The following is a 25,294-nucleotide window of genomic DNA, read 5'->3' on the forward strand; positions in this document are numbered from 1 at the left end:
TCCAAGTATTCTTTTTTTCCCTTTCTCTCTCTTTTCTCCTTCTGGAATTCCCATGATGCAGATATTCAGTCTCTTATTCTGTAATTCCATTAAACTGTGCTCAGTCTTCTTGAACCTCCATTCTTGTTGGTCTTCAGGGTCTGTAATTTTAACTCTCTTATCCTCTAATTTGCTGATTCTTTCATCTGTCTGATTAAATCTACTGGTAAATCCTGTTGTGTTTCTGCTATCAGTTATTGTCCCTTTTAGTTGCAATATCTCTTTTTTTAGACCTTCATTTTGTTCTTGCATTCTTTTTCTTATTCCTTTTAGCTCTATGTATACATTTTCCCTGAGTTCTTTAGTTATGCTTAATGTTGTTGTGTTATATTCTTTTTTTTTTTTTTTTTCTTTATTTGGTCATCTCTAGATGTGCTTTCACTCCCTTTATCATATTCATTTGGATGGACCATTGGTTCTTGGTTTTCTGTGTCTTGTGATTTTTTTGTTGGGCATTAGAATTTTTGAGTGTGTTAACGTTCTCAGTTTTCCCGTGTTTGGTGTTTTTGCAAAAAACTCTTAGTTTGGCAGATACTTCAGCTTTTACTTACTTTTGCCTGTCCCTTTCTTTTATAGCTCCTTAATCTTCCCTGGTTTAATTAGAATTTGAAAGTTTCAGATCTCAGTTTTCAACCTTCAGTATCTCCCAAATGCATCAGAAAACATGCTGTGGTCAGTCTGTCCACCAGCGCGCACCACCACTCAGGCAAGATATCATGTACTAATCAATCTGTCCACCAGGGGCAAAATCCTCTCCCTCTCTTTCTCTCTGGTTATTACTCCCCTCCCTTCTCTGTTTCTTTTTAGTTGGAAAACCCACACCCAGTAAGCCCCCTCTGGAGATGGGTGTTGCCCCTCAGTTTTGCCCACACCTTCCTTCCCTGTTTTGTAGTGGCTGCTTATATCTGTGCTGGCATTCAAGGGAAGCACAGGTAGGCTTTCCTCCATTTCAGGTGGAGGAGTGGGTAACACTCCCCAGAAGGGCCTCCAACAGACCTTATTGGTTTCAGAGCCTCAGTGGCTCTGTAGTGTTTGGGGGAGCAGTTTCCACTTAGATGATCCACCTGCTGGTTCTATTGTAGGGAACCTTCTGTAGGAGTTTGTATCAGTCCAGCAGCCAACAGTCACTAGTTGAGGGAGGGGCTGTCACACTCCAAGCAGACCCCCACAGAGGTCAGCCTTGTGCCATCAGATCATGCCCTGTAGTATGTTGGCTGTGGGTGTAGCTTCCACTCAAGATGCCTACTTCTTAGCACACAGCAGCCTCAGTCAGGAGTCTTTAGCACTGACTGGAAGGGGAAGCAGACAGATCCAAACTGATCCCCAGGGAGGTCTATCCTGTTGATTTCAGAGGCTTGAGCTATGGGGTGCTCAGGGAGGCAAGTAGATTACTGACTATGGGAGCAGACTCCACTGCAGGAGCTTTCTATAGCGGTTTGCAACAGCCTAGCAACCAACAATTACCAGGTGGGGGAAGGAGTGTCAAGCTCTGGTCAGAATCCAAGGAAGATCTGCCTTGTTATCAGATTCCCCCTAGCAGATTGTTGGCTGTGAGGGCAGCCTCCACTTAAGACTCCTGTTTCCTAGCAGACAGCAGCCTCAGTCAGCAGTCCTCAGCACCAACCAGAAGTGGGCGCAGACTAACCCTAATTGACTCCCAGGGAGGTTTGTCCTATTGGTTTCAGAGCCCAGAGCTTTGGGGTGCTTAAGGAGGCAGGTGGAGTGCTGACTGGGAGCAGACTCCAGTCAGGGGGCCTTCTGTAGCAATTCATAGCAGGCTTGCATGTGACAATGTCCATGTGGGGGAGGGGTTGTCACACGAACCTGCAGGGAGGTCTGCCTTGTTGTTATCAGAGGCCCCCCCCATAGTATGTTGGCTGTAGGTGTAAACCAAAAAAAAAACCAAACCCAGTGCTGTCAAGTCGATTCTGACTCATAGCGACCCTATAGGACAGAGTAGAGTCGCCCCATAGAGTTTCCAAGGAACACCAGGCAGATTCAAACTGCCAACCCTTTGGTTAGCAGCTGTAGCACTTAACCACTATGCCACCAGGGTCTCCTGTGGGTGTAGCCTCCACTAAAGATGTCTGCTTCCTAGCACACAGCAGCCTCAGTCGTCAGTGCTCAGCACCGACCAAAAGAGGAAGCAGACAGCCCTAAACTGACTCCATAGGAGGTCTGTCCTATTGGTTTCAGAGGCTTGAGCTATGGGGTGCACAGTGAGGCTGGTAGAGTGTTTACTATGGGTGCAGATTCTACTTCACAGGCCTTCTGTGTAGTAAGCTTGCAGCCAGCACTGTCTGAGTGAGGGAGGTGCTAGCACACTACAAACAGACCCCTGAGGAAGTCTGCATTGTTGCTGTCAGAGCCCCCGCCCCATAGTATGTTGGCTGTGGGTGTAGCCTTCACTAAAGATGCCTCTTCCTAGCACACATCAGCCTCAGTCAGCAGCCCTCAGCACCGACCAAAAGCGGGGGCAGACAGACTTGAACCAAATCCTCAGGAGATCTGCCCTGTTGGTTTCAGAGTCCTGAGCAGGGAGGCAGGTAGAGGGTTGATTATGAGAACAGACTCCACTGCACAGGCCTTCTGTAGCAACTGACAGTAGGCTTGCAGCCAAAGTGTCCAGGTGGGGGAGGTGCTGGCATACTCCAAACGGACCCCTGGGGAGGTCTGCCTTGTTGATTTTAGAGCAGAAGCTTGGATTCCTACCTCTTTGTACAGGCAAGGAATGTGGAGGTTAGGGAGGTAGGCTCCCTTTCTGGGGCCACTTCCCCAGTTCACAATAGCTGGTAGCCTGTGTGACTGGGGGGAGGGACAGGGACATTGAGAGAAGCAATTTTCCTACCATATTCGACTTGTTGATTTGTTAATTCTTGCCTGTCTGCAGTTCCCTACTTGTCTTAGGCTGGGTTCTCTAAAGAAGCAAAACCAGTAAAGTGTATAAATGTATATAGAAAGCGAGATTATGTCAAGGAAATAGCTCATACGGTTGGAGAGGCTGGTACATCCCAAGTCCGTGGGTCACGATAAAGGCTTCTCCTGATCCACATAGCTGAAGGGGCTGGCAAACCCAAGATTGGCAGGTCAGAGAGCAGGGCTCTTGCTCACAGGCTGTGAAGATTGATGAATCCCAAAATCAGCCAGCAAGATCTCAGGTTAGCTGCTAGCTCAAGTACCAAGAACTGGAGGCCAGACGTACAGGAGCCAGCTGCAGGATCCAGAATGAGCAAAAGTCCACAAGTCTTGCCAGCATATCCAATTATATTCAGAGCAGGCCACGCACCCAAGGAAACTCCCTTTCTGTTGATTGGCTACTTGCAGCAGATCCCATAATGGAAGTGATCACAATATCATACAACTGTCAAACCACTGAGGATCATGGCCCAGCCAAGTTGACACACAACCTTAACCATCACACTGCTGTTTTCCTCTGCTCCCTGTCAGAGTCCCTCAAAGCTGAGCACCATTTCTTTGTTATATTTCTTTCCATATTTGTGGGGGAGTTTCAGAACAATGATCTCTTTATGCCGCCATCTTCCCAGAATTCTCTTAGGGTTTTCAATGGCTGATTTTTTACATGTAGATCACCAGGCCTTTCTTCCAAGGTGCTTCTGGATAGACTTGAACCTTTAACATTTTGGTTAGCAGCTGAACTCCTCATTAACTATTTATACCACCTGAAGACTCTGAAGCCATATAGTCCTGGACTTTGTTGAGAAGTTTTTGATTACTGATTCAATCTCTTCAGGTCTGTTGAGATTTTCAGTTTCTTCTTGAGTCAATGTAGGTAGTTTGTGTGTTTCTAGGAGTTTGTCCATTTCATGTAGGCTTTCTAATTTGTTGACATAGTCTTGTTCCTAATATTCTCTTATAATACTTTTTATTTCTGTAGGGTCAATAGTAATGTCCTCATTTTCATTTCTGATTTTACTTATTCACATCTTCTCTTTTTTTTTTCTTTGTTGGTCTAGCTAAAGGTTTGTCAATTTTATTGATCTTGTTACTACTCATCTTAAACTACTGAAACGCCTAAAGTATATTTAATATATCATAAAATTTTTTTTTTTTTTATAGTCTTACCATCAAAGGAAATGGTGGAACATGGAAGGCATGGAAGTTAAGAATATAAGCTTTGGGGCTACACCTAGCTTGTCCAGTTACTAACTGTGTGATCTTAGGCAAATTACTTAACTTCTTTAAGCCTCAGTTTTCCTATCTGTAAATAAAAATTATAATAGTACCTACTTCTGAGGTTTATTGTAAAGATTAAGGGAGATAATGTATGTAAAATACTCTGGGGTTTAGGATAGGATAGAGAAAGGAGGCTCTCCAGATAGAGGTAAGAATATGTTCTAAAGCACGGAAGCAAGAAACAGTATAATGTGTCCAAAGAGGCTAGAGCAATGAGTGACTGGAGAAGTGGCAGGATATAAAGATGGAGAGATGGATCGGGGTCAGATCATGAAGGGCCTTAGGTACTTAGCTGAGGAGTTTGAACTTTTCCCAGAAATCTACATGGAGCTGCTGAAGAATTTTCAGCAAAAGAATGCCATGACCAGATTTGCCTTTTAGATAGATCATTCTGGTTAAAGTGCAGAGGATGGTTAGATGAGAGCCAGATCAGAAGCAAAATACCAGCTGGGTGTTTTCTGCAATAATCTAGATTAGAAAAATTTTGAGAGCCTTTTTGGTGGAAATAAGAGAGAGGAGAAAGTATAAACATATACCAATAGATAACATATGCTGTATCCTCTACTTGGTACTTTCACATTTGTTTTCCCATTTCATCTTTCTGAAAACTCCATAAGAGAATTATATTTAAAAATAAATAAGTTCTACTTCATGAGGTCAGGCTCATGCCTGTGTCATTCATCCTGACATATAGTAGACTGTAAGTAAATATTTGTTGAGAGTCCATAAAATAAGGAAAGGCAGGGTCATCAGAGAGGCTTGAACAAGATCATCTGGTATCAATTCTTTCTAACTGGCCTTAGTTCTACTCCAGTTGCCCTAATAACTAACACTTAGTGCTCACTATACCAGGCACTATTCTATATACTTTGCATCTATCATCTAACTAATCCTCGTAACTTCCTAAGGAGATAGGTATTATTATTATCTCCGCTTTATAGATGAGGAAATTAGGACATTGAGAAGTTAAATAATTTGCCCAAGGTCACATAGCTAGGAAGAGGCAGAACCAGGACTCAAAACCTAGGCAGCCTGATTCTAGAATCCATGCTCTAAGTTAGCAAGCTGTTCCATGCTTCTCCTGAATCTAAAGAAGTTATCATGAATCATGGAGAAATGGAAAGAGGATTTGTTTTGTTTTTTGAGCAATACAGTTCTGACTCAAATTCTGCCTCTGTTGCTTCACTGATTTCTTTCAGCAAACATTTATCATAAGATTACTGTGTGTTAAGTGCTACCGTAGGCCTATGGAAGAGGTGTGCCTTACTAACTTTGTAATCTTGAGCTTCAGCTTTTTCATTGGTAAAATAAGAATAATAATTATACCTCTTTTAATGGATTATTTTGAGAATTAAAGACAATGAATATAACTAGAGACAATGAATATAAAATGCCTAATAAGTAGATGCTATAATTATAATTACTATTGTTATGGTTATTATATTATTACTGTTAGTATTAGCCTCACTTTTCCTTCTCTTCCTGCTAGACCTTGTTCCTCAAGGTTAGGCCCCTTTGTAAAATTCTTACCTTTGTTTTAAATTCTGGAATGATCTGGTTCTGTTTCTTCATTCCCATTATTCTTCACTACCATTTTTTCCTACACAAAGTTCTGTAATACTTGATGCTTTCCTCAATCAACTATTTTTATATACTTTTATCTATATCATTATGAGGTTAGAATGCCTTTTATGTCCCAGTCTATTTAGAGACAGGTGCATTAATCATCAGATTGATTTGTTTTCAAAAGGTAAATATTTTAAAGTAGTTAGCATGATAACTTCTCAGGTAGAAACTTAGTCTTATGGATTAAAATCACTTTTTTTTTTTAGTGTTTTGCCTTCATTCTGCTTCTGGGTATTTCTGCACATTTCTAATAACAGAAATTTCCTAATATATCTTTCTGTAATAATTTTATCAACTTGAGCTTCATAAGCATTTCCTTCAAATCTTAATATTTTGAATTTTCTTTATTATCTACCTATATTTAAAAATTTTATCAAGTATATAATACCTTTTTCTAATTGAACATATACTATATTACTTGAGCCTCCAAATAATTTTACAGTAAGTAGGGCAAGTATTATCTCCATATTATATATGAGAAAGTTGAGACTGGGAGAGTTAAGTTTGTTAATAAGGGAGGACCATGTCCTAGAACTTCGAACCCAGTGTTCTTTCTAGTATGTATTTCTTAGCTAGGCTAGTAAGTAGTCTGAGTTGGTGGAAAGTGCAAAATGTGCAAGTAGTTGTATGTTTTAAAAGCACTGCAGTTTACTTTGATCTTATATTTTACAGGATCCTATGTTCCAGCAGAGTATTCTTCTTTTAGGATTGCTGAACAAATTTTTACAAGAATCAGTACTGATGATGATATTGAAACAAATTCATCAACATTTATGAAGGAAATGAAAGAGGTACCTGAACTAAACTTTTTTATGTTAATAAACTTACTAAATTCTTCCACTAATGATCAGTTATGATATAAGAAAGCACTCTTTTACTAAAACATGGAGATGTGCTTATACCTCTCTGTAAGAGCCAGAGGGCAGTCAAAGACAGCTTTCTAACATCTGGTCTTATATGGAAATAGAAGTAAATGTTTTGATGAAAAACACAGTTTTAAAAAGCTAGTATTACTGAATGATAAAAATGTGCTTTTATGTTCTTATATGGCATATATAAAATACTTATTTTCAGAAAAGACCTGTTCAATACCTTTTTGCATAGTATCTTGTTCCTGTTAGGCTTGATTTTAAAATAAAAGATCATTGTGTTAGCATGCTTTTAAAAAACCATTCTCTTCTTTGTCATTTTAGAATTTTCACTTCTTATAACAAATTACTCATCACCACCTATTTCTAATCTGACCAAATCTCAAGTAGACTTGAAGGGCTAAAGGAATCAAATATAGTTTTTGGGCTATCTTTAGTAGGTAGGAGTTACCGAATCACTCTATAATTAGATACTTTTCTGCAAATAGATATGGGGAGAATAAAGTTATCATTTGCTTCATGGTATATGGCACTTATATAATTATTTAGCATTTATCAAATGGAGTTCCTAGGTGGTGCAAATGGTTAATTGCTTGACTACTAACTGAACGGTTGGCAGTTTGAACTCATCCAGAGGTGTCTCATAAGAAAGGATAGGAAATCTGTTTCCAAAAGGTCATAGCCTTAAAAGCCCTATGGAGCACAGTCCTACTCTGCAAACATGGAGCCACCATGAGTCAGAACTGACTTGATGACAGCTTTTTATTTTCGTATTCATTGAACATCTATGGGAGAGTATAGCTGTATAGTAAGGGCTTGAGATGTATTTTTAAATGGTCCTAGCCCTTAATACCACCCCTTGTCTGACAGTTTGTCATACTGTGGTGGCTTGTTAGAAGCTATGCCACCAGTATCTCAAAAACCAGCGGGGTCATCCATGGTGGACAGGTTTCAGTGGACCTTCCAGACTAAGACTGATTACAAAGAGGGACCTGACAATCTACCTCTTAAAAAAACTGACCGGTGAAAACCTTATGAATAGCGGCAGAACGCTGTCTCATATAGAGCTGGAAGATGAGCCCAACAGATGGATCTCGGCTGAAAGCAGAAAATGGCAATAAGATGTTTATCTGTGTTTTATTGACTATGCAAAAGCATTCGACAGTGTGAATCGTGACAAATTATGGATAACGTTGTGAAGAATAGGAATTCCAGAACACTTAATTGTGCTCATGCTGAACCTGTACATAGATCAAAAGGCAGTCATTAGAACAGAACAAGGGGAGACTGCATGGTTTAAAATCAGAAGTGTTTGTCAGAGCTGTAGCCTTTTATCATACCTATTCAGTCTGCATGCTGAGCAAATAATCTGAGAAGCTAGACTATATGAAGAAGAACGGGGCATCAGGATTGGAGGAGGACTAATTAACAAGCTGCGATATGCAGATGACAGAACCTTGCTTGCTGAAAGTGAAGAGGACTTGAAGTACGTGCTGATGAATATCAAAGACTACAGCCTTTGGTGTGGATTAGACCTCAACATAAAGAAAACAAAAATCCTCACAACTGGACCAATAAGCATCATGATAAATGGAAAAAAGATTGAAGTTTTCAAAGATTTCATTTTACTTGGATCCACAATCAACACCCATAGAAGCAGCAGTTAAGAAATCAAAAGACGTATAATGCACTGGGCTTATCTGCTGCAAAAGACTTCTTTAGTGTTAAAAAGCAAAGATGTCGCTTTGAGGACTAAGGTGTGCCTGACTCAAGCCATGGTAACTTCAGTCACCTCATATACATGCGAAAGCTGGACAATGAATAAGAAGACTGAAGAAGAATTGGTGCCTTTGAATTATGACCTTGGTTAAAAATTGAATATACCATGGTCTGCCAGAAGAATGAACAAATCTGTTTTGAACGAAGTACACCCAGAATGCTCCCTAGAGGTGAGGATGGCAAGACTTCGTCTCATGTAAATATTATCAGGAGGGACCCATCCCTGGAGAAGAACATCATGCTTGGTAAGTTAGAGGGTCAGTGAAAAAGAGGAGGACCCTTGAAGAGATAGATTGACATTGTGGCTGCAACAATCTGCTCAAAAATAGCAAAGATTGTGAGGATGGCACAGGACCAGGAAGTGTTTCATTCTTTTCTACGTAGGGTTACTATAAGTCAGAACCGACTTGGTGACACCTAATAACAACACTAGCTTTCAAGAAGCTTAGTTACATAAAAAGGTAAAATAGCCGTGAAGGTTATTTTTGTGTTATGGTACAACTTTTATGTTATGATGGCATTTTATATATATGTATTTTTTATTTTTTTTGTGCTTTAAGTGAAAGTTTACAAATCAAGTCAGTCTCTCATACAAAAATTTATATACGCTTTGCTATATACTCCTAATTGCTCTCCCCCTAATGAGACAGCACACTCCTTCCCTCCACTTTCTTTTTTCGTGTCCATTCAGCCAGCTTCTGGCCCCTCTGCCCTCTCATCTCCTCTTCAGACTGGAGATGCCAACATAGTCTCATGCGTCTACTTGATCCAAGAAGCTCATTCTTCATCAGTGTCATTTTCTATCCCATTGTCCAGTCCAATCCCTGTCTGAAGAGTTGGCTTTGGAAATGGTTCCTTTCTTGGGCTAACAGAAGGTCTGGGGACCATGACCACCAGGGTGCTTCTAGTCTCAGTCAGACCATTAAGTCTGGTCTTTTTACGAGAATTTGGGGTCTGCATCCCACTGCTCTCCTGCTCCCTCAGGGGTTCTCTATTGTGTTGCCTGTCAAGGAAGTCATCAGTTGTAGCCAGGCACCATCTAGTTCTTCCGGTCTCAGGCTGATGTAGTCTCTGGTTTATGTGGCTCTTTCTATCTCTTAAGCTCATAATTACCTTGTGTCTTTGGTGTTCTTCACTCTCCTTTGGTCCAGGTGGGTTGAGACCAATTGATGCATCTTAGGTAGCTGCTTGCTAGTGTTTAAGACCCCAGATCCCACTCTCCAAAGTGGGATACAGAATGTTCTCTTAATAGATTTTATTATGGCATTTTATATTTTGAGAAAGATTTTAATTATCTTCAGTGGTGAAAAAGCATTTCTGTCAATTAAAATTTTTGTCTTTGTTGGTCGTGGATTTAAAATTCATTTCTTTAACCAAGACTTATGGACTTGGGTACTGTTTCCTAAATGCTTACTTTCTTTTTGCTGGATATGGAGAGATTTTAAAATAAATATAAGATCAATCAAAAAGTGAGCAAAAGACCTGAAGATATACAAAGGGCCAATAAGCACATGAACTAATGTTGAACATCATTAGTCATTGAAAAAAAAAAAAAAAAAAACCTGTTGCTGTTGAGTCAATTCCGACTCATAGCAACCCTACAGGACAGAGTAGAACTGCCCCATAGGGTTTCCAAGGAGCTGCTGGTGGATTCAAACTGCTGACCTTTTGGTTAGCAGCCCTAGCTCTTAACCACTGCACCACCAGGGCTAGAGAAATGCAAATCAGAACCACAATGAGATGCCACTTCACACCTACTAGGATGGCTATTATCAGAAAAAAACAAAATACAGAAAATAAGATGTGGAGAAATTGGAACCCTTACGCTTGGTACGGCTGCTGTGGAAAACCTTTTAGCATTTCCTCAAAAAGTTAAACATAGAGTTACCAGATGACCCAGCAATTCCACTCCTAGGTATATACACAAAAGACTTTAAACAGGGACTCAGATGCTTGTGTACCAGTGTTCATATTATTCCCAATAGTGAAAAGGTAGAAACAACCCAAGTGTCCATCAGCAAATCAATGGATAAATAAAATGTGGAACGTAAGAAAAAAAAGAAAGTTTTTTCTTTTTCTTTTTTTGTACATACATACACTGAAATATTTCTCAGCCATAAAGGGAAACAAAGTCCTGATACATGCTATGAGTGAACCTTGAAAACATTATGCTATGTGAAATAAGTCAGAGTCAAAAGGACAAAGACTTTATGATCCCACTTATATGAAATATCTTGAATAGGCAAATGCATAGAGATAAAAGTTTATTAGTAGTTACCGTGGGAAAGTGGGAGGGGGAAATGAGTGGGGAGTTAATGCTTAAGGGGTTCTGAGTTTCTGTGAAGGGTGATGAAAAAAATTTGGAAATAAGTAGTGGTGATAGTTGCACAATGTGTTACAATGTAATTAATGTCACTGAATTGTACACATAAAAATGATTAAAATGGCAAATGTTTTGTTACATATATTTTACAATAAAAAATTTTGTAATAAATAAATATGAGATGGTCTTAAGCATTTTATGACAGCAATTAGTATGTCATTGGTGAAGAGTAAAATGACCATTTTTGTGCTTTATTTAAACATTTAATTCATATCTTTATTTTCTTTCACTGTGTCTAAAGTATCAATATTTATATAATAGTTATTTACTCTGTTTTCTCATACACATATGCATATGCCTATTTTATCCACATCACCTATTATTATTGAAATTATCAGTCATGAGATTTTTAGAAAGAAAAGCAATGTGTTGTTTTCTGCTCAGCAGGATTTCTCCATAAAAATATATTTCAGGTTAACTAATAAAGATACTGGATTTCTCCTCATTTTATTTTCTATGACAGTGATAGCTGCTTGGCTATAGTGAATAATACTAAAATTATATTTTTCAGATAGCATATATTCTACATAATGCTAATGACAAATCGCTCATATTAATTGATGAACTTGGTAGAGGTACTAATACAGAAGAAGGAATTGGAATTTGTTATGCTGTTTGTGAATATCTGCTGAGCTTGAAGGTATTCTTTCTTGTTTAAACATATTAATTTTAAGGCATTTTTGATACAGTCTTTATATATTTAACATATTGGATTTAATGGGTACTCTTTCAATGATTTTAGGTAGTAAAAACATATAATATCTTTTGTATTTTTGTTACTTCGTTTTTGATAGACATAGAAATGATTAGTATCGTAGTCATGAGGTAGGTAAGGAAAGGAAGAAATCAAGAATTATAAATAATTGAAAAACTGGTCACTTGACTTTAGTTTAATCAGTTAAATAGTAAACTATGAAGGCATTTCAATAATAGTCTCCATGTGTAATAACATTGACAATGATGTCATAACATGAAATAAAGCACTAGGCATCATTTTCCCTAAAATGACGTAAAATTTCATTCTTTTAAAGAAAAAGATTTTTCACAAATTATACTTTCTTCTAAAACAATGATTTTTGTTCTTTTAAGATAATTTGTGAAATATATTTTTATCTGTTTATCTGTTCTTATCACTCAAAATATTTACCGATATGAACAAAACCTTAAATAAAAATATTTTTCGTATTTACAGAACCTTAAAGTGTCCCTAACATGAAGTTCTTTATCTTAAATGGGAGTACATAATGATTTATTATATGAATAAGAAAAATCTTTTTTTTTAATTTTTTTATTAAGCTTCAAGTGAACGTTTACAAATCCAATCAGTCTGTCACATATAAGTTTACATACATCTTACTCCATACTCCCACTTGCTCTCCCCCTCTTGAGTCAGCCCTTTCAGTCTCTCCTTTCGTGAGAATTTTGCCCGCTTCCCTCTCTCTCTCTATCCTCCCATGCCCCCTCCAGACAAGAGTTGCCAACACAATCTCAAGTGTCCACCTGATATAATTAGCTCACTCTTCATCAGCGTCTCTCTCCCACCCGCTAACCAGTCCCTTTCATGTCTGATGAGTTGTCTTCGGGGATGGTTCCTGTCCTGTGCCAACAGAAGGTCTGGGACCATGGCCGCCGGGATTCCTCTAGTCTCAGTCAGACCATTAAGTTTGGTCTTTTTATGAGAATTTGGGGTCTGCATCCCACTGATCTCCTGCTCCCTCAGGGGTCCTCTGCTGTGCTCCCTGTCAGGACAGTCATCGATTGTGGCCGGGCACCAACTAGTTCTTCTGGTCTCAGGGTGATGTAGGTCTCTGGTTCTTGTGGCCTTCTCTGTCTCTTGGGCTCTTAGTTGTCGTGTGGCCTTGGTGTTCTTCATTTTCCTTTGCTCCAGGTGAGTTGAGACCAATCGATGCATCTTAGATGGCCGCTTGTTAGCATTTAAGACCCCAGACGCCACATTTCAAAGTGGGATGCAGAATGATTTCATAATAGAATTATTTTGCCAATTGACTTAGAAGTCCCCGCAAACCATGTTCCCCAGACCCCCGCCCCTGCTCCGCTGACCTTTGAAGCATTCATTTTATCCCGGAAACTTCTTTGCTTTTGGTCCAGTCCAGTTGAGCTGACCTTCCATGTATTGAGTGTTGTCTTTCCCTTCACCTAAAGCAGTTCTTATCTACTGATTATTCAATAAAAAACCCTCTCCCACCCTCTCTCCCTCCCCCCCCCCGTAACCACAAAAGTATGTGTTCTTCTCAAGTTTACTATTTCTCAAGATCTTATAATAGTGGTCTTACACAATATTTGTCCTTTTGCCTCTGACTCATTTCACTCAGCATAATGCCTTCCAGGTTCCTCCATGTTATGAGATGTTTCACAGATTCGTCACTGTTCTTTATCGATGCATAGTATTCCATTGTGTGAATATACCACAATTTATTTACCCATTCATCCGTTGATGGACACCTTGGTTGCCTCCAACTTTTTGCTATTGTAAACAGAGCTGCAATAAACATGGGTGTGCATATATCTGTTTGTATGAAGGCTCTTGTATCTCTAGGGTATATTCCGAGGAGCGGGATTTCTGGGTTGTATGGTAGTTCTATTTCCAACTGTTTAAGATAACGCCAGATAGATTTCCAAAGTGGTTGTACCATTTTACATTCCCACCAGCAGTGTATAAGAGTTCTAATCTCTCCGCAGCCTCTCCAACATTTATTATTTTGTGTTTTTTGGATTAATGACAGACTTGTTGGTGTGAGATGGAATCTCATCGTAGTTTTAATTTGCATTTCTCTAATGGCTAATGATCGAGAGCATTTTCTCATGTATCTGTTGGCTGCCTGAATATCTTCTTTAGTGAAATGTGTGTTCATATCCTTTGCCCACTTTTTGATTGGGTTGTTTGTCTTTTTGTGGTTGAGTTTTGACAGAATCATGTAGATTTTAGAGATCAGGCGCTGGTCAGCGATGTCATAGCTGAAAATTCTTTCCCAGTCTGTAGGTGGTCTTTTTACTCTTTTGGTGAAGTCTTTAGATGAGCATAGGTGTTTGATTTTTAGGAGCTCCCAGTTATCGGGTTTCTCTTCATCATTTTTGGTAATGTTTTGTATTCTGTTTATTCCTTGTATTAGGGCTCCTAGGGTTGTCCCTATTTTTTCTTCCATGATCTTTATCGTTTTAGTCTTTATGTTTAGGTCTTTGATCCACTTGGAGTTAGTTTTTGTGCATGGTGTAAGGTTTGGGTCCTGTTTCATTTTTTTGCACATGGATATCCAGTTATGCCAGCACCATTTGTTAAAAAGGCTATCTTTTCCCCAATTAACTGACTCTGGGCCTTTGTCAAATATCAGCTGCTCATACGTGGATGGATCTATATCTGGGTTCTCAATTCTGTTCCATTGGTCTTTGTGCCTGTTGTTGTACCAGTACCAGGCTGTTTTGACTACTGTGGCTGTATAATAGGTTCTGAAATCAGGTAGAGTGAGACCTCCCACTTTCTTCTTCTTTTTCAGTAATGCTTTACTTATCCGAGGCTTCTTTCCCTTCCATATGAAGTTGGTGATTTGTTTCTCCAACACATTAAAAAATGACATTGGAATTTGGATCGGAAGTGCATTGTATGTATAGATGGCTTTTGGTAGAATAGACATTTTTACTATGTTAAGTCTTCCTATCCATGAGCAAGGTATGTTTTTCCACTTAAGTATGTCCTTTTTAATTTCTTGTAGTAGAGCTTTGTAGTTTTCTTTGTATAGGTCTTTTACATCCTTGGTAAGATTTATTCCTAAGTATCTTATCTTCTTGGGGGCTACTGTGAATGGTATTGATTTGGTTATTTCCTCTTCGGTGTTCTTTTTGTTGGTGTAGAGGAATCCAAGTGATTTTTGTATGTTTATCTTATAACCTGAGACTCTGCCAAACTCTTCTATTAGTTTCAGTAGTTTTCTGGAGGATTCCTTAGGGTTTTCTGTGTATATAATCATGTCATCTGCAAATAGTGATAACTTTACTTCCTCCTTGCCAATCCGGATACCTTTTATTTCTTTGTCTAGCCTAATTGCCCTGGCTAGGACTTCCAGCACGATGTTGAATAAGAACGGTGATAAAGGGCATCCTTGTCTGGTTCCCGTTCTCAAGGGAAATGCTTTCAAGTCCTCTCCATTTAGAGTGATATTGGCTGTTGGCTTTGCATAGATGCCCTTTATTATGTTGAGGAATTTTCCTTCAATTCCTATTTTGGTAAGAGTTTTTATCATAAATGGGTGTTGGACTTTGTCAAATGCCTTTTCTGCATCAATTGATAAGATCATGTGGTTTTTGTCTTTTGTTTTATCTATGTGATGGATTACATTAATGGTTTTTCTGATATTAAACTAGCCTTGCATACCTGGTATAAATCCCACTTGATCATGGTGAATTATTTTTTAGATGTGTTGTTGGATTCTATTGGCTAGAATTTTGTTGAGGATTTTTGCATCTATGTTCATGTTCATGAGGGATATAGGTCTATAATTTTCTTTTTTTGTAATGTCTTTACCTGGTTTTGGTATCAGGGAGATGGTAGCTTCATAGAATGAGTTGGGTAGTATTCCGTCTTTTTCTGTGCTTTGGAATACCTTCAGAAGTAGTGGTGTTAACTCTTCTCTGAAAGTTTGGTAGAACTCTGCGGTGAAGCCGTCCGGGCCAGGGCTTTTTTTTGTTGGGAGTTTTTTGATTACCATTTCAATCTCTTTTTTTGTTATGGGTCTATTTAGTTGTTCTACTTCTGAATGTGTTAGTTTAGGTAGGTAGTGTTTTTCCAGGAATTCATCCATTTCTTCTAGGTTTTCAAATTTGTTAGAGTACAATTTTTCATAATAATCTGAAATGATTCTTTTAATTTCATTTGGTTCTGTTGTGATGTGGTCCTTCTCGTTTCTTATTCGGGTTATTTGTTTCCTTTCCTGTATTTCTTTAGTCAGTCTAGCCAATGGTTTATCAATTTTGCTAATTTTTTCCAAGAACCAGCTTTTGGCTTTGTAATTCTTTCAATTGTTTTTCTGTTCTCTAATTCATTTAGTTCAGCTCTAATTTTTATTATTTGTTTTCTTTGGGTGCCTGATGGATTCTTTTGTTGCTCAGTTTCTATTTGTTCAAGTTGTCGGGACAGTTCTATGATTTTGGCTCTTTCTTCTTTTTGTATGTGTGCATTTATCGATATAAATTGGCCTCTGAGGACTGCTTTTGCTGTGTCCCAGAGGTTTTGATAGGAAGTATTTTCATTTTCGTTGCTTTCTATGAATTTCCTTATTCCCTCCTTGATGTCTTACCCAGTCTTTTTTCAGGAGGGTATTGTTCATTTTCCAAGTATTTGATTTCTTTTCCCTAGTTTTTCTGTTATTGATCTCTAGTTTTATTGCCTTGCGGTCTGAGAAGATGCTTTGTAAGATTTCGATGTTTTGGACTCTGCAAAGGTTTGTTTTATGACCTAATATGTGGTCTATTCTAGAGAATGTTCCATGTGCGCTAGGAAAAAAAGTATATTTTGCAGCAGTTGGGTGGAGAGTTCTGTATAAGTCAATGAGGTCAAGTTGGTTGATTGTTGTAAGTAGGTCTTCCGTGTCTCTATTGAGCTTCTTACTGGATGTCCTGTCCTTCTCCGAAAGTGGTGCGTTGAAGTCTCCTACTATAATTGTGGAGGTGTCTATCTCACTTTTCAATTCTGTTAAAATTTGATTTATGTATCTTGCAGCCCTGTCATTGGGTGCATAAATATTTAATATGGTTATGTCTTCCTGATCAATAATTGTCCGTTTTATCATTATATAGTGTCCTTCTTTATCCTTTGTGGTGGATTTAAGTCTAAAGTCTATTTTGTCAGAAAGTAATATTGCTACTCCTCTTCTTTTTTGCTTATTGTTTGCTTGATATATTTTTTTCCATCCTTTGAGTTTTAGTTTGTTTGTGTCTCTAAGTCTAAGGTGTGTCTCTTTTAGGCAGCATATAGATGGATCGTATTTCTTTATCCAGTCTGTGACTCTCTGTCTCTTTATTGGTGCATTTAGTCCATTTACATTCAGCGTAATTATAGATAAATAAGTTTTTAGTGCTGTCATTTTGATGCCTTTTCATGTGTGTTGTTGACAATTTCATTTTTCCACATACTTTTTTGTGCTGAGGCGTTTTTCTTAGTAAATTGTGAGATCCTCATTTTCATAGTGTTTGACTTTATGTTAGTTGAGTCGTTACGTTTTTCTTGGCTTTTATCTTCAGTTATAGAGTTGTTATACCTTTTTGTGGTTACCTTATTATTTACCCCTATTTTTCTAAGTAAAAACCTAACTTATATTGTTCTATATCGCCTTGTATCACTCTCCATATGGCAGTTCAATGCCTCCTGTATTTAGTCCCTCTTTTTGATTATTGTGATCTTTTACCTATTGACTTCTGTGATTCCCTGTTATGTGTATTTTTTTTTTAATTAATCTTAATTTGTTTGTTTTTGTGCTTTCCCTGTTTGAGTTGCGTTGATATCAGGACGTTCTGTTTTGTGACCTTGTATTGTGCTGGTACCTGATATTATTGGTCATCCACCCAAACAATCTCCTTTAGCATTTCTTGCAGTCTTGGTTTAGTTTTTGCAAATTCTCTAAACTTGTGTTTATCTGTAAATATCTTAATTTCGCCTTCATATTTCAGAGAGTTTTGCTGGATATATGATCCTTGGTTGGCAGTTTTTCTCCTTCAGTGTTCTGTATATGTCGTCCCATTCCCTTCTTGCCTGCATGGTTTCTGCTGAGTAGTCTGAACTTATTCTTATTGATTCTCCCTTGAAGGAAACCTTTCTTTTCTCCCTGGCTGCTTTTAAAATTTTCTGTTTATCTTTGGTTTTGGCGAGTTTGATGATAATATGTCTTGGTGTTTTTCTTTTTGTATCAATCTTAAATGGGGTTCGATGAGCATCTTGGATAGATATCCTTTTGTCTTTCATGATGTCAGGGAAGTTTTGTGTCAGGAGTTCTTCAACTATTTTCTCTGTGTTTTCTGTCCCCCCTCCCTGTTCTGGGACTCCAATCACCCGCAGGTTATCCTTCTTGATAGAGTCCCACATGATTCTTAGGGTTTCTTCATTTTTTTTAATTTTTTTATCTGATTTTTTTTCAGCTATGTTGGTGTTGATTCCCTGGTCCTCCAGATGTCCCAGTCTGCATTCTAATTGCTCGAGTCTGCTCCTCTGACTTCCTATTGCGTTGTCCAATTCTGTAATTTTATTGTTAATCTTTTGGATTTCTACATGCTGTCTCTCTATGGATTCTTGCAACTTATTAATTTTTCCACTATGTTCTTGAATAATCTTTTTGAGTTCTTCAACAGTTTTATCAGTGTGTTCCTTGGCTTTTTCTGCAGTTTGCCTTGTTTCATCTGTGATGTCTTTAAGCATTCTGTAAATTAGTTTTTTATATTCTGTATCTGATAATTCCAGGATTGTATTTTCATTTGGGAAGGATTTTGATTCTTTTGTTTGGGGGGTTGGAGAAGCTGTCATGGTCTGCTTCTTTAAGTGGTTTGATATGGATTGCTGTCTCCGAGCCATCACTGGGAAACTAGTTTTTCCAGAAAATCCGCTCAAAAAAAAAAATGCAGTCAGATCCCTATCAGAGTTCTCCCTCTGGCTTAGGCTATTCGGATGTTAATGAAGCCGCCTGGGGAGGGTCGGGGAGGGAACAGAGAGATAGGAGAGTATCACCTCAGAATATAGCCAGAGTTGCTTGTCTTGCTTGGAATGACTATTATATCTGAGATTCCCACGGGGCGCGTCGCCTATGTATGCTGGCTGTGTGGAGATTGCCCCCGGGGGGTCTGGCCCGCTAGAGTCACGGTCAGATCCTCCACTTCCAGCCCCACGCCCAGGGTCAAGGCTCCCCTACTGGGACGGTGCACTCTCGACTCCAAAATCGGTCACTGCCTCCCGGGGACTTCTTGCCCTGCCAGCCGCGTCGCCGTGCCGCCTCCGATAATTGGATGGGCCCCCTCCCGGGTTTAGTTCAGGTGAATGGAGCAGCTCCCCGTGCTCTTGCCGTGACCGAGTGTCCCGGCTGGGACGCTGCTCTCCCCGCTCCAATACCAGTCGCTGCCTCCCAGGGACTTCTACCGGCTGTGTCCCACGCTGCCCGAGTGAACCGGCTGGGCCCCCTCCCGCGGTTAGTTCAGGGGGGTGGCGCAGCTCTCTGTGCTTGTGCGGTACCTGACTGGTACGCTGGCTCCAGGCTCTGAAAACAATCGCTGCTTCCCCGTATTAGTTTGTTCTCCGTCTCTAAATCTGTGTTTGTTGTTCAGGGTTCGTAGATTGTTATGTATGTGATCGATTCACTTGTTTTTCCGTGTCTTTGTTGCAAGAGGGATCCGAGGTAGCGTCTGCCTAGTCCGCCATCTTGGCCCCGCCAAGAAAAATCTTTTTTATGCTTACAGAAATTTTTGTGATGAATCAAAAGTAATGTTATAGGTAACTAACAGTAAAAAAAAAAAGTAATTCTGAATCTGCGTGGGTCAGTCAGAATGTCTCATATCAATATGATGCATTTATTACTTGTTAAAGATAAAAGCTTATTAGAATCTGTTTCTGAGGTATTCGGTAATAGCAAAGAATAATGCTTTCAGTAATATTTTTGAACATTCTTTTCTGGTATAAAATAATTTAATGAAAATATAATTATTGCCACTTCCTTTTAAGGAACTTAATTATTTTTCTAACAGCACAATTCTAAACTAAAGAAAACAAAACCCGCTGCCGTTGAGTCGAATACGACTCATAGTGACCCTATAGGTCAGAGAAGAACTGCCCCATAGAGTTTCCAAGGAGCACCTGGGAGATTTGAACTGCCGACCTCTTGGTTAGCAGCTGTAGCACTTAACTACTATGCCACCAGGGTTTCCAGCACAATTCTAGCGCACTGAGTAATTACTTGTTAGATTGAATTGAGCTGAAAAGAGTTTACAAATTGAACACGGTCCTTGGTTTATAAATAGTTTGTTGGATTTCTGAATATTTTCCTGTGGCTTTATAAATTTGGTTTATTTTTACACCCCTTTTGATCTGGTGAGTAGGGAATTGAGATTTTTCATTTTTTCTGTTTTATACATATAGCTCTTGCTTCCCTCTCTGCACACCTTTCATAGTTGATAGCCATCTTGCCAGTCAAATTTTTACTTTTTAATGTCTTAGTATTTTAATTTTCCACTGATCACCTATTTAGTTTCTCACTGATAATGTCTTAAAACATAACCAGTTATTCAAACCTCTGTCTGCTTTAGTAACATCTGGGTTGGAAACCATGTGTTAAACATAAATCACTTGGAACACCTGCATCAAAATCACCTGAAGTTCTTATGGAAAATGCAGATTTCTGGGACCCCACATTAGAATTACCTATTGAGAATTTTGGAGGATAAGGACCAAGAATTTTCATCTTTAACGTACTCCCCAGGGGATTTCTGAAATTTGAGCCATTGTTCTAAGTGGTGTTCTTAATCTTTTTTCCCCCACAAAGACCTAACCCAAACAAAATGCAAACCTAAAAACTAAAAAAAAAAAAACAAAAATTTTTTTTTTTCTAAAGACCTTTGCAATTTGGAATATCTAAAAACAATCCATTTGCTCCACTTGCCAGAAACTTATAAGGAGGGAACAACAACAACAACAGAAGTTCATTGTCATTGAGTCGATTCCAGCTCATAGCGACCTTATAGGACACAGTAGAGCTGTCCCTTAGGATTTCCAAGGAATGGCTGGTGGATTGAAACCGCTGACCCTTTGGTTAGCAATTTTTAAAATAAGAGAAGCAATTTTTAAAATAAGCTTTTAAAAACTTGAGAGAAATGTTATGGTTTTGTTTTTGGGTTACTTTTCTAATAAATGATTGCCTCAGTAAATAGCTTTATTTCTGGTAAGCTTCATCTTTTTAATATCTTGATACATTTATATCTTCAGATGTACTTCTTAGGATTGTATTTTTAGATTCATTATCTTTCCAGTAATTTAGCATACATATGTCTATCAAAACATAATTAACATTTTCCTAGTTTGAATGTAAATTTTGGAAACACTTTAAAATAAATCGACCATTTTAGCCTCCAAATTATTGGTTATAGTCCTGCATCTCTGCCAAGCTACTTGGAAAATTAAACCAAAATGTTACGTTTAAATAGTTAAAATAGAATTTTCTAGTTCATTTGTAAAGTACTGATATTCACTGTATATTACATATTCTAGGCATTCACACTGTTTGCTACACATTTCCTGGAACTGTGCCATATAGATGTCCTGTATCCTAACGTGGAAAACATGCATTTTGAAGTTCAACATGTAAAGAACCCATCAAGAAATAAAGAAGCAATCTTGTATACCTACAAACTTTCTAAGGGACACACTGAGGAAAAAAATTATGGTATTGTATATAGAAATTATATTTATACTTTCAGATGCTACATTTTCTCCTAAGACAAGCTTTCTTTTCCTTTTTACTTAGCTGTCTGTCTAAGCAATTTTCCTTCTCGTTCTTTGGGGTGCTTATTTGCTCCAAGACTGTATTTTCTATGATATTTCAAACTCATATTTTATATGTATTAAGCTTAATTTTAAATTGCTATGAACCAGTAACTATGTAGAATTATAATGACACTTAAAAGCCCTAGAAAGTATTAGTTTTTATCCTTAGAAAAATACAATTTAGTTTATATTTGCAAGTTATATATTAAGTTAAAGATTATATGTTTCCTACATACTCCTAACAAAGTTCTTTCTCGGTTCTCTTCAGGTTCAGTATACTTGGTAATTAAATTTAAAATCTTAAAGGGATTGTATTACTAAACCATACAGTGTTCGTAAACGCGATTAGATACTTTCTACCTAAATCATTATATGACGTATGTAAAATCTCATGGATTCAGAGGATTTCCAATTGATCTGTTCATCTAAAGTTCCAATAATTATTTTATCTATGGATATGATCCTTGTGAGAAAAAAAGAAAAGCATCTTTGTTTTGCTATTTGAAATGGAGAATCAACTGCTTATTTCACCAGATGTTTAATCTTTATAAGCCTCAATTTCATTGTCTATGAAATGGGGATAATTTTCCATATATGTGGGGTTGTGAAGATTAAATGAATTATCAAATATGAAAGGCCTACCATAAAACTAATCCTGTTCCTGTTGAGTCTATTCTGACTCATAATGACCTTATAAGTGTTACCGTTGCTTTTATTGTCTCTAAAGCAGTAAGTACAATAAACTGTTGGCACACAGTAGAAAGTTTTTATGTTGTTTATCCAATATAAAGCTTTGAAGACATGAGAATAATGGTTGGTTTTTGAATTTACATGAAGAGTAGTCACCTACCACTACATCTTCTGAGAAATCCCTCTGTAATTGATCTGCTGGTTAGACAAATGTCCAGCTGTAGGATAATCTCTATGACTAAACATTCTTCTCCCCTGAAAAATCCATATCCTTTGACATTCTGTCAACTGTATTTGTAGTCGAATTTTCAATGTTATTATTTTCTAATTGCCTCTTTTCCTTTCCTGTCCTTTCCCTTCTTTTTCCTGTCATGTTTCCCTGCTACGTCAGAGGTGGTTAATTCATGTTCTGATTTGCCTTAAATGTCTTGGACAAATTATTAAATCTAGTAATTGGTAATTTATCACGCAAAGCTTTGAGAAATTTAATTTTGAGAATAGTCGAATAATTCAGAAATGCTTATAGAAGGGAAGTTTAAACCTGTAAAGAAAATATCAACACTACTTAAACATAATACCAGCAATGTCTATATCAAAGCCCTATTTATTTTTATTTTTTAAAATAATTTTTAGGATTAAAAGCTGCAGAGGCGTCATCACTCCCACCATCAATTGTCTTGGATGCCAAAGAAATCACGACTCAAATTACCCGACAAATTTTGGTAAGAAACTCTAGTAATAAGATTTTTTTTTTTCAAGCAAGACTGCAAACAAGAAACCTGTGCACCAGTGTTGATTGCAGTTCTATTCACTGTATGTAAATGGTGGAACAACCCAAGTGTCCATCATCAGATGAATGAATAAGCAAAATGTGGTTTATACATTCAGTAGAATGTTACTCAGCCATGCTATAACATAGATGAACCTTGAAAACATTATGCTGAGTGAAATACGTCAATCGCAAAAGGACAAGTATTGTATGGTTCCACTTGTATAAAATAGGCAAAAGTATAGACACCAAAGCTTATTGGTGGTTACCGGGGGTGGGAGAAAAGGGGAAAAGGGTAATCATTGCTTTGGAGGCACTGAGTTTCTGTTAATGATGATAGAATAATTTGGAAAAGGATAGTGGTGATCATCACAATATGACGAACATAACCAGTATCATGGAATTGCACATGTAAAAATAGTTAAAGTGGTAAAATTTTTGTTATATATTTCTACAATAAAAAATTTAAATAATTACTTTGTTTTTCAAATTAAAGAAAATATTTTTAGCTTATATCTTTTTTATTTTTAGTTTTTTATTTTATCTCTAGTTTGTCTCTTTATTATGGTTTTTGATCTAAATATATAATAATTAATAATTAAAATAAATAAAATTTAAAAAATCTGATTCCTAAATAAAAAAAATCCTCTTCTTAAAACTCTTTTGGTCTGATCTATTAATTATAACCTTTCCCAGCAAATCAGCTAATAAGATAGGAGTCAAAAGTTAAACAGTTCAGTTCCTACCGTACTTATGGCTACACTAACTTTATGATGAAAAAATAAATCTATATAAGGTATGTATGCATTTAAAAATAAAAATCATCATGCACAAGGTTTGTAAAACCTTTTAAAGTAGTTTTCAGAGCTCTTCTATCTATTATCATATGTAAGCCTCATAACCTCATAGTTAGATCTATCTAATAAAAGATAACTAATAAAGGTGTTTTTACTCTCATTTTAACGCCTGAGGTTCACAAAGGTTAAGTGATTTGCTAATGAGCAGTAGATCCAACACTGAACTCACATCCGTTGACTTTAAATTTGAAAATCTTTTTTTTTTTCAAACATCAGTTTGCTTTAAAATGCTTTAAGAATCTACTGTATTAAGAAAACTGAGAGGGCGGAGCCAAGATGGCGGACTAGGCAGATGTTACCTCGGATCCCTCTTACAACAAAGACACGGAAAAACAAGTGAATCGATCACATACATAACAATCTACGAACCCTGAACAACAAACACAGATTTAGAGACGGAGAACGAACTAATACGGGGAAGCAGCGATAGTTTCCAGAGCCTGGAGCCAGAGTACCAGTCAGGTACGGCACAAGCACAGAGACCTGCTCCACCCCCCTGAACTAACCCCGGGAGGGGGACCAGCCGGTTCCACGGGCGGCGTGGGACGCAGCCGGTAGGAGAAGTCCCCGGGAGGCAGTGACTGATCTTGGAGCAGAAAGAGCAGCATCCGAGCCGGAGAACCGTCCCGCAGGGATTTGGACTGCACGCAGGTACTCCATAAACACGGAGAGTTGCTCCACCCCCTGAACTAACCCCGGGAAGGGGACCAGCCGGGTCGCGCGGGCGGCGTGGGACGCAGCCGGTAGGAGAAGTCCCCGGGAGGCAGCGACTGGTATTGGAGTGGGGAGAACAGCGTTCCAGCCGGGACACTCGGTCGCGGCACAAGCACGGGGAGCTACTCCACCCATCTGAACTAACCCCGGGAGGGGGCCCACCTGGTTCACGGGGGCGGCACGGCCACACGGCTGGAGAGACGAGAAGTCCCCGGGAGGCAGCGACTGATATTGGAGTTGAGAGTGCACCGTCCCAGTAGGGGAGCCTTGACGCTGGGCGTGGGGCTGGAAGCGGAGGATCTGACCGTGACTCCAGCGGGCCAGACCCCCTGGGGGCAATCTCCACACAGCCAGCACACATAGGCGACGCGCCCGCGGGAATCTCAGATATAACAGTCATTCCAAGCAAGACAAGCAACTCTGGCTATATTCTGAGGTGCTACTCTCCTATCTCTCTGTTCCCTCCCCCACCCTCCCCAGGCGGCTTCATTAACATCTGAATAGCCTAAGCCAGAGGGAGAACTCTGATAGGGATCTGACTGCAGTTTTTTTTTAGCGGATTTTCTGGAAAAACTAGTTTCCCAGTGATGGCTCGGAGACAACAATCCATATCAAACCACTTAAAGAAGCAGACCGTGACAGCTTCTCCAACCCCCCAAACAAAAGAATCAAAATCTTTCCCAAATGAAGATACAATTTTGGAATTATCAGATACAGAATATAAAAAACTAATTTACAGAATGCTTAATGATATCACAAATGAAATTAGGATATCTGCAGAAAAAGCCAAGGAACACACTGATAAAACTGTTGAAGAACTCAAAAAGATTATTCAAGAACATAGTGGAA

General features: G+C 38.4%; 1 protein-coding gene across 1 annotated transcript in view; it reads left to right on the forward strand.

Annotated features, from left to right (window-relative positions):
• MSH4 (mutS homolog 4) overlaps nt 1-25,294 on the forward strand; it is a 128,727-nt gene that overhangs the window by 92,965 nt on the left and 10,468 nt on the right. The window contains exons 16-19 of the mRNA XM_003411227.4: nt 6,532-6,650; nt 11,402-11,530; nt 21,140-21,314; nt 22,739-22,827. Of these exons, the coding sequence (XP_003411275.1) occupies nt 6,532-6,650; nt 11,402-11,530; nt 21,140-21,314; nt 22,739-22,827 (512 nt within the window). The remainder of the gene's footprint in view (nt 1-6,531; nt 6,651-11,401; nt 11,531-21,139; nt 21,315-22,738; nt 22,828-25,294) is intronic.

Source organism: Loxodonta africana, chromosome 3 (assembly GCF_030014295.1).
Source record: "Loxodonta africana isolate mLoxAfr1 chromosome 3, mLoxAfr1.hap2, whole genome shotgun sequence".
NCBI lineage: Eukaryota > Metazoa > Chordata > Mammalia > Proboscidea > Elephantidae > Loxodonta > Loxodonta africana.